This window comes from Anomaloglossus baeobatrachus, chromosome 1, assembly GCF_048569485.1.
Source record: "Anomaloglossus baeobatrachus isolate aAnoBae1 chromosome 1, aAnoBae1.hap1, whole genome shotgun sequence".
NCBI lineage: Eukaryota > Metazoa > Chordata > Amphibia > Anura > Aromobatidae > Anomaloglossus > Anomaloglossus baeobatrachus.
In genome coordinates, this window is record NC_134353.1 from 605,856,230 (window position 1) to 605,869,722 (window position 13,493).

Consider the following 13,493-nt stretch of genomic DNA (forward strand, 5'->3'; position numbering starts at 1 on the left):
AGCAGAACTGCTCTCAGCAGCACTCACCTGGTCTATTGCAGTCCCGTACCCATGACTGAGTCATGGCTGTGGGCGGGACAGGTCCAAGCAAATGCTGCATGAAGTATATATATATCCTGTGGACAAAGCCTGATGACCCAATGTGAACAGTCACCAAACGCCAAAATCTATACAGATGGAATACATCCCAAATTGGGGTGCATAGCAAGGTGGAGGTCAACCACCGACCAATTCAACAAAGAAACAACAAAGAGCCAGCACCAATGTGCACTAAGGCATCAAATATTCCAAACTGCATTATAAAATTTTTTTTTGAGATTTTTGGCAAAAAATTGCAATTTCTTGAGCTGCTTCGCCACGTCACGGCAAATCTCATTTGAAGCAGTCCTACACTAAATATTTTTATAAAATGTGCCATGCGGCCTCACATATAAATAGCAGAACTGCTCTCAGCAGCACTCACCTGGTCTATTGCAGTCCCGTACCCATGACTGAGTCATGGCTGTGGGCGGGACAGGTCCAAGCAAATGCTGCATGAAGTATATATATATCCTGTGGACAAAGCCTGATGACCCAATGTGAACAGTCACCAAACGCCAAAATCTATACAGATGGAATACATCCCAAATTGGGGTGCATAGCAAGGTGGAGGTCAACCACCGACCAATTCAACAAAGAAACAACAAAGAGCCAGCACCAATGTGCACTAAGGCATCAAATATTCCAAACTGCATTATAAAAAATTTTTTTGAGATTTTTGGCAAAAAATTGCAATTTCTTGAGCTGCTTCGCCACGTCACGGCAAATCTCATTTGAAGCAGTCCTACACTAAATATTTTTATAAAATGTGCCATGCGGCCTCACATATAAATAGCAGAACTGCTCTCAGCAGCACTCACCTGGTCTATTGCAGTCCCGTACCCATGACTGAGTCATGGCTGTGGGCGGGACAGGTCCAAGCAAATGCTGCATGAAGTATATATATATCCTGTGGACAAAGCCTGATGACCCAATGTGAACAGTCACCAAACGCCAAAATCTATACAGATGGAATACATCCCAAATTGGGGTGCATAGCAAGGTGGAGGTCAGCCACCGACCAATTCAACAAAGAAACAACAAAGAGCCAGCACCAATGTGCACTAAGGCATCAAATATTCCAAACTGCATTATAAAAATTTTTTTTGAGATTTTTGGCAAAAAATTGCAATTTCTTGAGCTGCTTCGCCACGTCACGGCAAATCTCATTTGAAGCAGTCCTACACTAAATATTTTTATAAAATGTGCCATGCGGCCTCACATATAAATAGCAGAACTGCTCTCAGCAGCACTCACCTGGTCTATTGCAGTCCCGTACCCATGACTGAGTCATGGCTGTGGGCGGGACAGGTCCAAGCAAATGCTGCATGAAGTATATATATATCCTGTGGACAAAGCCTGATGACCCAATGTGAACAGTCACCAAACGCCAAAATCTATACAGATGGAATACATCCCAAATTGGGGTGCATAGCAAGGTGGAGGTCAACCACCGACCAATTCAACAAAGAAACAACAAAGAGCCAGCACCAATGTGCACTAAGGCATCAAATATTCCAAACTGCATTATAAAAATTTTTTTTGAGATTTTTGGCAAAAAATTGCAATTTCTTGAGCTGCTTCGCCACGTCACGGCAAATCTCATTTGAAGCAGTCCTACACTAAATATTTTTATAAAATGTGCCATGCGGCCTCACATATAAATAGCAGAACTGCTCTCAGCAGCACTCACCTGGTCTATTGCAGTCCCGTACCCATGACTGAGTCATGGCTGTGGGCGGGACAGGTCCAAGCAAATGCCAAAAATCTCAAAAAAATTTTTATAATGCAGTTTGGAATATTTGATGCCTTAGTGCACATTGGTGCTGGCTCTTTGTTGTTTCTTTGTTGAATTGGTCGGTGGTTGACCTCCACCTTGCTATGCACCCCAATTTGGGATGTATTCCATCTGTATAGATTTTGGCGTTTGGTGACTGTTCACATTGGGTCATCAGGCTTTGTCCACAGGCTATATATACTTCATGCAGCATTTGCTTGGACCTGTCCCGCCCACAGCCATGACTCAGTCATGGGTACGGGACTGCAATAGACCAGGTGAGTGCTGCTGAGAGCAGTTCTGCTATTTATATGTGAGGCCGCATGGCACATTTTATAAAAATATTTTAGTGTAGGACTGCTTCAAATGAGATTTGCCGTGACGTGGCGAAGCAGCTCAAGAAATTGCAATTTTTTGCCAAAAATCTCAAAAAAAATTTTTATAATGCAGTTTGGAATATTTGATGCCTTAGTGCACATTGGTGCTGGCTCTTTGTTGTTTCTCTGTTTGTCCACTGCCCACTGTAAGTACCAGTGTCCTATACTTGTCAGTATCTGCCATGCCATCTGTACCTGTCAGTATCAGCCATACCATCCGTGCCTGCCCTTATCTGCCATCCTGTCTGTACCAGTCGTCCCACCTGCATCTGTCAGCACTAGCGTCATAAACCTGTAACTCAGGGAATGGCAACCTTGTAATCTAATTCCCTTGAAAATGTCAATTACCTGAAACATCTGGTCACCAATTTTTTTCACTTATAAAATGATGTGAGAAATGACAGTAAAAACTACCTTGAGTGCAGATATAACAGAAGTGAGTTCATTAGGCACATCATAGATAAAGACAATTTTTCTTCTACAATATGTGAGTATAACATTGTCTAAATCTTCATAGTCATTAATAACTTAAAATAAGGATTTAATCAATGAAAGAGTTATTAGTTGTATAACGACTTGTATACATAATATAATTAATGTGTATACGTCTATAATAACATTGTACAAAAATCTCTAATAAAAGTTCAGTACCAGAGAAAGACTTTTTATTATTATTATTATTATTATTATTATTATTATTATTATTTATTTATTTATAGAGCACCATTGATTCCATGGTGCTCTACATGAGAAGGGGGTTACATACAGAATACATATATAAGTTACAATAGATAGACTGGTACATAGGGAAGTGGGCCCTGCCCTTGCGGGCTTACATTCTATAGGATTTTGGGGAGGAGACAGTAGGTGGGGTGTAGGTTAGGCGGCAGCTCCGCACGGTGGTGGGGCAGCAGCTCCGCACGGTGGTTGGGCGGCAGCTCCGCACGGTGGTGGTGCGGCAGCTCCGCACGGTGGTGGGGCAGCAGCTCCGCACGGTGGTGGTGAAGCAGTGAGGTCATTGAAGGTTATAGGCGTTTCTGAACAGATGAGTTTTCAAGTTCTTTTGACTTGAACTGGGCATCCACTACAAATTGTGAAAAATGCATTTCACTGCCAAATAACTAGGTGAACAGCGCAAGACTGTGTCCAAACCAACAAACCAATACCCAGTGATGCCTGTTAATAGAAATAGCAGGTCGATTTTGAAAACTATTATCTCAATGCCTAGAGAGTAGCCACAGTAATATACTTATATTGTGAAGGAAAGCAGGTCCATATGACAAGTGATTTGGGTGCTTTCCAAAAGTATTGCTGAGCCCTAACAGCATGGTAAGAGATGACATGTATGTCTTGACTTATGGGGTCATGATACCCTATATAAAGTCTACACTTAAAATAATATCAAAATAAATTGTTTGAATAGAGCACAAATAAGCAATGGGGTGCTACCCAGTGGCTGGAAAAACTCAACTGTAGGATTCCAATGCCGAAAATTACGTTTAATGGATCTGTGACCTGTAGGAAGCATGGGAGACACAAGAGAGTGCTCGCATGGATAGACTAGGATCCGAAATTCAATATTTTTCCTCAATAATAAAATGACAGTCTAATATTCTTGACTCCTTTGTTTTATGTACAGTGGAACCTTGGATTACAAGTATAATTCGTTCATGGAGTGTGCTCTTAAACCAAGTTACTCTTATATCAAAGCAAATTTTCCCATAGAAAATAATGAAAACGCAGACAATTCATTCCACAACCCAAAAATATTTACTGTATTTATGCAAGTAAAATATATCTTTGTACCGTGTTAGCCAGTAGAGATAAAAAAATTGTTTAAAAGAACTGAGAGTCCTCAGTGGTTGATACCTTTTAATGGCTAACTGAAAAGATGGTAATAATTGCAAGCTTTCGAGACTACTCAGGTCTCTTCATCAGGCATGGTATAACACAAAATCTGAAGAGTCACATATTTATACACAACAGGACTTAGAATAGTGCAGTAAAAAAAAAAAAAAAAAAAAAAGTTATATAAAACAGAACTATCTCGATGGCAGGGGGGGGCAAACTGTTGTGGCCATAAATTTTTCTGCAGTTCAGTGTGAAAGTTTTATTGTCCTTTGATAAGGGTCTGGTCCGGGCTGTGACACGCTCGGATGGTCAGAGGAGCACATCTTTTAACTGATGTAAAAAGACATGAATCCATGAGACACATTCATTCCTACTCTGAATGTGTCAAAGGTCATCATAAGTTTGTACTCCCATAGTCTCCTATCTCTCTGGGACTTGAAATTTCCTTTCAATGCCATGCCTGATGAAGAGACCTGAGTAGTCTCGAAAGCTTGCAATTATTACCATCTTTTCAGTTAGCCATTAAAAGGTATCAACCACTGAGGACTCTCTGTTCTTTTAAACAATTTTTTTATCTCTACTGGCTAACACGGTACAAAGATATATTCAAATCAAATCAAATCAAATCAAATCAAATAAGCTTTATTGGCAGGACCAAATATAAATTAGTTTTGCCAAAGCAAGTGTACATTAGGGCCTGGGGCTGTGGGGATGGTGGGTGGGGATTGTAGGAAGGATGGATGGGGCACATCCAGGGTGGGGACTGTGGGGGCACTTCTAGGATGGGGGCTATGGAAGTCCATGGCTTATGATGGGGCATATCCACGGTGGGGACTGTGGTAACGGTGGATGGGGCATATCCAGGGTGGGGATTGGGGGACCACATCTGGGATGGGGGGCTATGGAAGTCCATGGCTTATCATAGTTCTCTTTCTCGAAGTCTATGACATTCGCTCACATACCGCGCTGCTATCTCTATATTTTACTTCTTTCAATGCCAGCAATTTCATGTCCACAATGCTGTGGTCTGAGTTACAAAAATGTTTGGCCACAGGTAGATCCATCCTTTTTTCCTGGAAAAGAGAGATAGGAGACTATGGGAGTACAAACTTATGATGACCCCACACCATCAAACCTCCTCCTCCATGCTTCACGGTGGGAACCAGCCATGTAGAGTCCATCCGTTCACCTTTTCTGTGTCGCACAAAGACACGGTGATTGGATCCAAATATCTCAAATTTGGACTCATCAGACCAAAGCACAGATTTCCACTGGTCTAATGTCCATTCCTTGTGTTTTTTAGCCCAAACAAGTCATTCTGCTTGTTGTCTGTCCTTAGCAGTGGTTTCCTAGCAGCTATTTTACCATGAAGGCCTGCTGCACAAAGTCTTCTCTTAACAGTTGTTCTAGAGATGTGTCTGCTGCTAGAACTCTGTGTGGCATTGACCTGGTCTCTAATCTGAGCTGCTGTTAACCTGTGATTTCTGAGGCTGGTGACTCGGATAAACTTATCCTTCGCAGCAGAGGTGACTCTTGGTCTTCCTTTCCTGGGGCGGTCGTCATGTGAGCCAGTGTCTTTGTAGCGTTTGATGGTTTTTGCCATTGCACTTTGGGACACTTTCAAAGCCTTCCCAATTTTTCAGACTGACTGACCTTCCTTTCTTAAAGTAATGATGGCCACTCATTTTTCTTTACTTAGCTGCTTTTTTCTTGCCATAATACAAATTCTAACAGTCTATTCAGTAGGACTATCAGCTGTGTATCCACCAGACTTCTGCACAACACAACTGATGGTCCCAACCCCCCTTATAAGGCAAGAAATCCCACTTGTTAAACCTGACAGGGCAAACCTGTGAAGCGAAAACCATTTCCGGTGACTACTTTTTGAAGCTCATCAAGAGAATGCCAAGAGAGCGCAAAGCAGTAATCAAAGCAAAAAGTGGCTATTTTGAAGAACCTAGAATATAAGACATATTTTCAGGTGTTTCACACTTTTTTGTATTTCTTTTTTGTGGTATTTCTTTTTTGTGGTATTTCATTCCACATGTGTTAATTCATAGTTTTGATGCCTTCAGTGTGAATCTACAATTTCATGAAAATAAAGAAAACTCTTTGAATGAGAAGGTGTGTCCAAGCTTTTGGGCTGTACTGTATATATATATATATATCTATATATATAATTGCCTTATTCTGTCTGTCTGTCTGTCTTGCTCCAAAATTGTGTCACCGTGACATTGTGTCACTGTGACAGTGTCCTTACAGTGACAACCGTCGGATTGGCTGCTGGGCTCGGCCTGGCCCCGCCCCTCCACATGGATTGGCCGCTCGGCTCGGATTGATTAACAATTTGGCCAGGCCCGCCCCCCGCACACGATGCCCGCTAGGCCACGCCCCCCGCATGCGATGCCCGCTAGGCCACGCCCCGCATGCGATGCTCGCTAGGCCACGCCCCCACACGCGATGCCCGCTATGCCACGCCCCCTCACACTATGCCTGCTAGGTCACGCCCCCTCACACTATGCCCGCTCAGCCACGCCCCCTCACACTTTGCCCGCTCGGCCACGCCCCCCGCACACGTTGGGCACCTGTACACCTCCCCCCCAGGACAACTCCTCCCATTATACTCCTCTTTCCCCAGGACTACTCCTCCCATTATATTCCTATTATAATCCTCCTATTATACTCCTCTCTGAGCGGTTCGCAGCATGGGGGATGGAGCACGATGGGGAGGGCAGCATGGGGGATGGAGCACGATGGGGGGTGCAGCATGGGGGATGGAGCACGATGGGGGGTGCAGCATGGGGGATGGACCACAATGGGGGGGAGCCCAGAATGGGGGGATGAAACACGATGGGGGGTGCGCAGCATGGGGGATGGAGCACGATGGTGGTTGCGCAGCATGGGGGATGGAGCACGATGGGGGGTGCAGCATGGGGGATGGAGCACGATGGGGGGTGCAGCATGGGGGATGGAGCATGATGGGGGGTGCAGCATGGGGGATGGAGCACGATGGGGGGTGCAGCATGGGGGATGGACCACGATGGGGGGGTGCCCAGAATGGGGGGATGAAACACGATGGGGGGTGCGCAGCATGGGGGATGGAGCACGATGGGGGGTGCAGCATGAGGGATGGAGCACGATGGGGGGTGCAGCATGGGGGATGGAGCACTATGGGGGGTGCAGCATGGGGGATGGACCACGATGGGGGGTGCCCAGAATGGGGGGATGAAACACGATGGGGGTGCGCAGCATGGGGGATGGAGCACGATGGGGGGTGCAGCATGGGGGATGGAGCACGATGGGGGGTGCGCAGCATGGGGGTTGGAGCACGATGGGGAGTGCAGCATGGGGGATGGAGCATGATGGGGGGTAGACCACGATGGGGGATGCCCAGAATGGGGGGATGAAACACGATGGGGGGTGCACAGCATGGGGGATGGAGCACGATGGGGGTGCGCAGCATTGGGGATGGAGCACGATGGGGGGTGCGCAGCATGGGGGATGGAGCACGATGGGGGATGCGCAGCATGGGGGAAGGAGCACGATGGGGGGTGCAGCATGGGGGGTGGACAACGATGGGGGGTGCACACCTCCCTTCAAAACACACACACACCGCCACACACGCACCGCAGAACACACCACACACACACTGGGAACCACAAACACCGCCCTACACAGACACCCACACACACACAGACAACGCCGCACACACACAACACACAAACACCGCGGCACACACAAATATATGCACATACCGCGCAACACACACGTTGCACAAAACATACCTCCCCCCAAAACACACACACGCACCCCACACACACACCCACACACACATGCCTACACACACCCACCCACAGCACCACACACACACAACGCTACAGACACACAGCGCTCCACAAACAATGCAACGCACAACGCAACACACAAACAACACCGCTCTCACCACCACCCACCCAGACAACACCCAGAACATTTACAGCGCCCTACACAAACACTGGCAACTACACACAACATCTATATATATATAACAAAAATCATACATTAACTACACAATAAATTCTAGAATACCCGATGCGTTAGAATCGGGCCACCTTCTAGTATATATATATATATATATATATATATATATATATATGAAGTAAATTATACCTGTTTATGAAAATCATAGAGTTCTGTTCCTTTACACTGATGAGTGGATCTTGTTTTTTGTGTTGTGTGACATGATACAAGTCACTTTGTCCAGTAAAATGTTAGCGATTCTCGGTTGATGCCTTGCATTGTACATTACATCGCGAGCTAGATTCCTTCCATTCATGTTTAATGCTTTATTAATTGACATATTGATTACCTGATGAGAACAAATAGCAGAGCAGGAGGGGAATGGCTAAGCAATGGTGACTGGATTACGTGTTTTCTACTTCCCTGTCATCTCGCAGTTCTCAGTATTCAGCCGCAGGAGTGGAGGAAGGGATTACAGTGTCTCTTCCTGGTGGCAACTAGATCCTAAGAAGTTATGATAGTCGTGGTAATGGGAGTGAGCGGATCTGGGAAGTAGGTACATTCTCATTATATACATCAGCTGTTAATACTACTATTACACCGGTAATGAAAAGGTTACGCAGACATCTGACACTGCAAATCCTGTTTTGTTCTGATGACAAGAGGAGGACAAAGGCTACACCCATGTGTACTCTGGGAGGAGGCACCTCTCGTGTTTAGGGGAAGGTTCATAGTGTGGCCTGGGAGTAGAGCACAGTGAGGCTGGGATATGCAGGAGGACAGTATTACCGTATGATTCCATACATACAGTGTCTTTGTTATACTTTTATCATTTCTCATAGACCAAAACGTCTGTTTAATTTACTGTAAATCACCGTAAAACTCTCTTTATGGACAGTATATTTGCTTCATGGTTTGCAACTGTATTATTATTATTATTTACTATTATAGCGCCATTTATTCCATGGCGCTTTACAAGTGAAAGAGGGTATACGTATAACAATCATTAACAGTACAAAACAGACTGGTATAGGAGGAGAGAGGACCCTGCCCGCGAGGGCTCACAGTCTACAGGGAATGGGCGATGGTACAATAGGTGAGGACAGAGCTGGTTGCGCAGTGGTAGCTGGACTGAGGGCTATTGTAGGTTGTAGGCTTGTCAGAAGAGATGGGTCTTGAGGTAACTGTATGACATATATACGTAAGATCATTGACAAGTATTATATTCTACACAGTGGAAAAGAGATGGCAACATATACCACCCAAACTTAACCCAAAAGATTACTTCATGTCCAGTATACCTTAGGCCTCTGCCACACTCACGTGGAGACACATATTTTCCCTGCGTGTTGCGTTTGGTAAGTACATGTCTCTGGTACGTGCGGGCCACGTGTGTTCTATGTGTGCTATCCGTGATAACACACGGAGAACCGGTAATTTGCATACTCACGTGGTCTTCACTGCTGTCCAGGGTTCTGATCTTCATCTCCAGCCCCGCCCACTCCCCACTGATGCTGCTTCTGGCCGAGCGGAGGGGCTGAGATTAGAGCCTGTGACAGCACGCCCACCTCCATAACACACTCACAACGAGCGGCGGCGGCAGCAATTGTTTGCAGCGGAAGATTCTGCAGGGCTGGTGGAGCTGAGTATGTGTTTTTTTTATTTTAAAATAATGACACATGTTTCTCTGGCGCGTGTCACACGGGACCGCATCCACACTACATCCGTGTGGTACGGGTGCGGGCTGTGTGACACCCGTGCTGCCGGAGAATACGTGGACATGTCAGCGTGAGAAAATCACGGACACACGTAAGTACGGAACGGAACGTATTCCAAAATACTTGTGTGTCCAAACAATTCTGAAATCATATGTCCACGTGTGTACGTGTCTCCGGTACGTGAAAAAACTGCCGAATACGTACCGGAGGCACGAACGTGTGACAGAGGCCTTAAGGTGAGAGTGCCCATCTCCGTAGTATGTGGGCCACACCTTGTTGCCCCTCATTGTGGCCTTCTAAGATCCGGTCTGTGGCTCCTTGATTGAATTGATTGAAGTTTCTATCTGAGAAAGAGGGGTACTGCTCATAACCATGGTCACAGACGGTAAGTACTAAGGATGCACTGCAGAGTATATAAGGCTATGTGCGCACTTTGCGTCGAGGTAGTTGCAGTTCTAAACGCATCCTCTGGCAGAAATGGTTTTTGCCAAATTTGGTTTTGACCACAAAAACGCGATAAATACACGTGCGTATTTACTGCGTTTTTTGCTGCGTTTTTAGCGCAATTTACATGCTTTTTCATTGCTTAAAGTCTGATGCGTTTTGAATACAAAGACACTACTAAATAAAGTTTAAACATTCAAACACTATGAAAAAAACGGAAAAAAATTATAACAAATATCAAAATTATTATCAATCAAAAATTGGCTTTTTTTAATTAAAATTATAAGTTAGTGATAATAATTATGCATAAAATTTCATTTATTTATGGATTTTCTTAAAAATAATTGTTGGATTATGTGTATGTGTAAAGGGACATATCATGCTATTAATATTTTGCCAAAAACAAATGCAATTAATTGGTCCTAAACGCATGTTTTCAGCATCAAAAAAGCATGTAAAACTTCTCATTGACTTCAATGTTAGCAAAACGCAGCCCAAATGGCAATAACAATTGACATGCTGCTTCTTTAAACGCTGAGTTTTTGCCCAAAAATATGCAAATTAAACGCTGCGTTTTTAACAGCAAAGTGCGTACAAGAAATCCCCATTTCCCATAGACTTTGCTGGAAAATCAAAACGCATGCCTTTTGGCATTAAAAAGCTGCAGTTCAAAATGCTGCGGAAACGCAGGTAAAAACGCAAAGTGCGCACATAGCCTAAAAGGTGGACATCTATGTATGCTGCTTTCCTCATTGTAGCTGTGAAGTCTTTAGGCCATGTGTGCACTAGAAAGTGACTTTTTCTTAAGGAAAATCCGGACCCTCTTAAAGAATCCCGCACCCACGGTAAAAACCACACCAAAACCGCAACGAAATCCGCATGCGGTTTTACCGCGGTTTGACTGCGGATTTACCGAGGATTTTCCACAAGTTAGTCACTGCGGATTTTTACCATTATCTATGGCAAAAACCGCAGGCACCTGCAGAAAAGAAGTGACATACTCATTAATTCCACAGCGGAAAATCCGCGTATAAATCCGCGGGTATAAAAAAAACGCAGTATGCACACAGCATTTTTTAAAACCCAAAGAATTTGCTGGGGAATGACTGCAGCAATGTTAGACACATTTTCTGCAGCAAATCCGTGGCAAATTCCGCAGTAAATCCGCAGCATGCGCACATAGCCTAAAAGGGGTTGTCTGATCTCAGAAGAAAAGTCTGCAGTCACCTGTATTCACTGCATTGGATGGATGGTCACGTAACCTCGGTATGCCATTCGCCCACTGTACTCGCAGTTATGTGCAGACTAGTCTCACATGGCTTGTCTCATTAGAATAAAATTGTAAAAGTGTGAATTTTAGAAGTACAAAAGTCTAGTCTGCATGTGACCACAAGTATCAAATTGCATACATGAAGTAATACAGTGGAATCTCAACACTGTTCTCACCACACTGTCGTGATTCGTCTTCTGCATATAGAGTGACTGTAGAACAGTTAACCACTTTAATGGAGAGAGCCACATTTAGTCATATCCTACTTCCAAGGGAAGAAGGGAACCCCAATTCTCCCAGTAGATGTGTACCGCCCCCGTGTCAGCGTCCGAGCCGCTCGGATCCAGAACCGCGGTGGCTCGATTGGTCTCCGGACCCAGGAGAGGGGTCGTGCGGACACTCGAAGTGAAGAGGGGGAATATGTACAGGGCATTTGGAAGTTCATGACACCACCCACGGTGCATGGTAAGATGGAGTACCACCGCTGCTGTTGGGGGAGCCCGGTGGCAGTGTATGGCAGCAAGGTGTTTAACCCCTCCGTGGGTAGGGGGTTTTGCCCCGGGGGCCCAGTGATGGCAGTGAAGGGGGTGCCGTTGGGGAGTAAAGGGATTTCTACGTACTCACTTAGTCCAAGAATACTGACACCGACAGCTTGTAAACCAGAATTCTGAGCACCGCTGCAGCAAGGAGGGAGCACGCTTGGATCTGTGTCCTTGGTGTTGCTTGTTAGCCTGTGGCCTTTTCCATGGCACCTTGTTCACTGTGTGGACCCTATAGTGTGGAACTAATTGGGTCCCGCTCACCTGTATGGCTAACGGGGTTAGATTGCTCTCAGGGTTCACACTTGGGATTTTCTGGACTTTGTGTGGGAAAGTCCTATCCCCTCGTTGCGCTAGTACCCCAATTTTGGAGCAGGTGAGGGATGAATCTTCACCCCCGTCGGGTAAATTACCAGGACGCTTGAAGCTACTTCCCGTCCTAGGGTCCGCGTACCCCGTCGTGCCTGGCCCCTGCCCAGAGATGGCTCAAGGCCGCCGGCTGCCCTCCTTGGCAATCCATGCCCCTTGACACGATCCCCTGCGACCAGGGTTCCAGCTCCTACCAGGCCCAGACCAACGTCTGCCACCTAGTAGTCTTCAGGAGCCCTGCTCCAAACCGGTGACCTCTCCCTCTGAGAGTCACCACTCCGCACTCCTATTCCTTCCACTCCTTTTTCACTTCTCCTCTCACTTTTCACTTTCCCCTACCAACCCCCAAAGTGGGCGGCCCTATTCCCTTCAGGCCCCCCAATGGTGTGTCTAGTGGGTGTGGTGCAAAGTGTTCCTAGGGTTTCGACTGGCTCTGATCTTAGCAACACCAAAGAACAGGGATCCGTAACCAAGGAGGATGTGGATACTGTGCAGAAGGGCAGGTTGCACAATATCCTATGACGACTTGATAGGCTAGGGCGTCACATTCCCCCTTGGTTAAACGTAGCTCGTCCCCGAGCTACAGGACACCAGAGGTTTATTTTGTTTTAACTGTAGAAAAAAGGTAAAGTAAAGATTAGCAAGATTTTATTAACCAGGTTCATCCCACACAGGGGAGGCACTTTACTTAAACATTACTAAACTTTAAGAGTTCACCGTCCTACAGTGGGACGCTACCGGTTTTTGTGGTAACGGAGGCTCAACCTACTCCATTGCAGCCCCTTCCTGCGACAATCCAGTCCCAATATACCGGACTCAATAACCCGCCACCCAAACAACCTGACCCCCTGGAAACCTATTCGCGTGTCCGTGACCAGATTAAGGTCCCAATTGTTGTCTTTAGATGACTCTGGTTGGCACAGGAGGTGCAACTATGTACAATACACAAGTTCATGCTGGTCACGCCAGTCCTGTGACCATGGTCCATATTTACTTATATATACTTATAAAATATAACGGCGTCCATGTACCGATTGTACACACTGCAAAGGAATTTGGTTGTTAATCAGG

At 45.6% G+C, this 13,493-nt stretch overlaps 1 protein-coding gene across 2 annotated transcripts in view; it reads left to right on the forward strand.

Annotated features, from left to right (window-relative positions):
• The first annotated feature begins 8,520 nt into the window (after positions 1-8,520).
• The window catches only part of IDNK (IDNK gluconokinase), a 102,121-nt gene continuing 97,148 nt past the window's right edge, over positions 8,521-13,493 (forward strand). For both annotated transcript variants that reach the window (XR_012751654.1, XM_075340372.1), the window contains exon 1: positions 8,521-8,634. Coding sequence is in view for 1 of the 2 variants with exons in the window: in XM_075340372.1 (XP_075196487.1) it covers positions 8,597-8,634 (38 nt within the window). In the remaining variant the exon portion in view is untranslated. The remainder of the gene's footprint in view (positions 8,635-13,493) is intronic.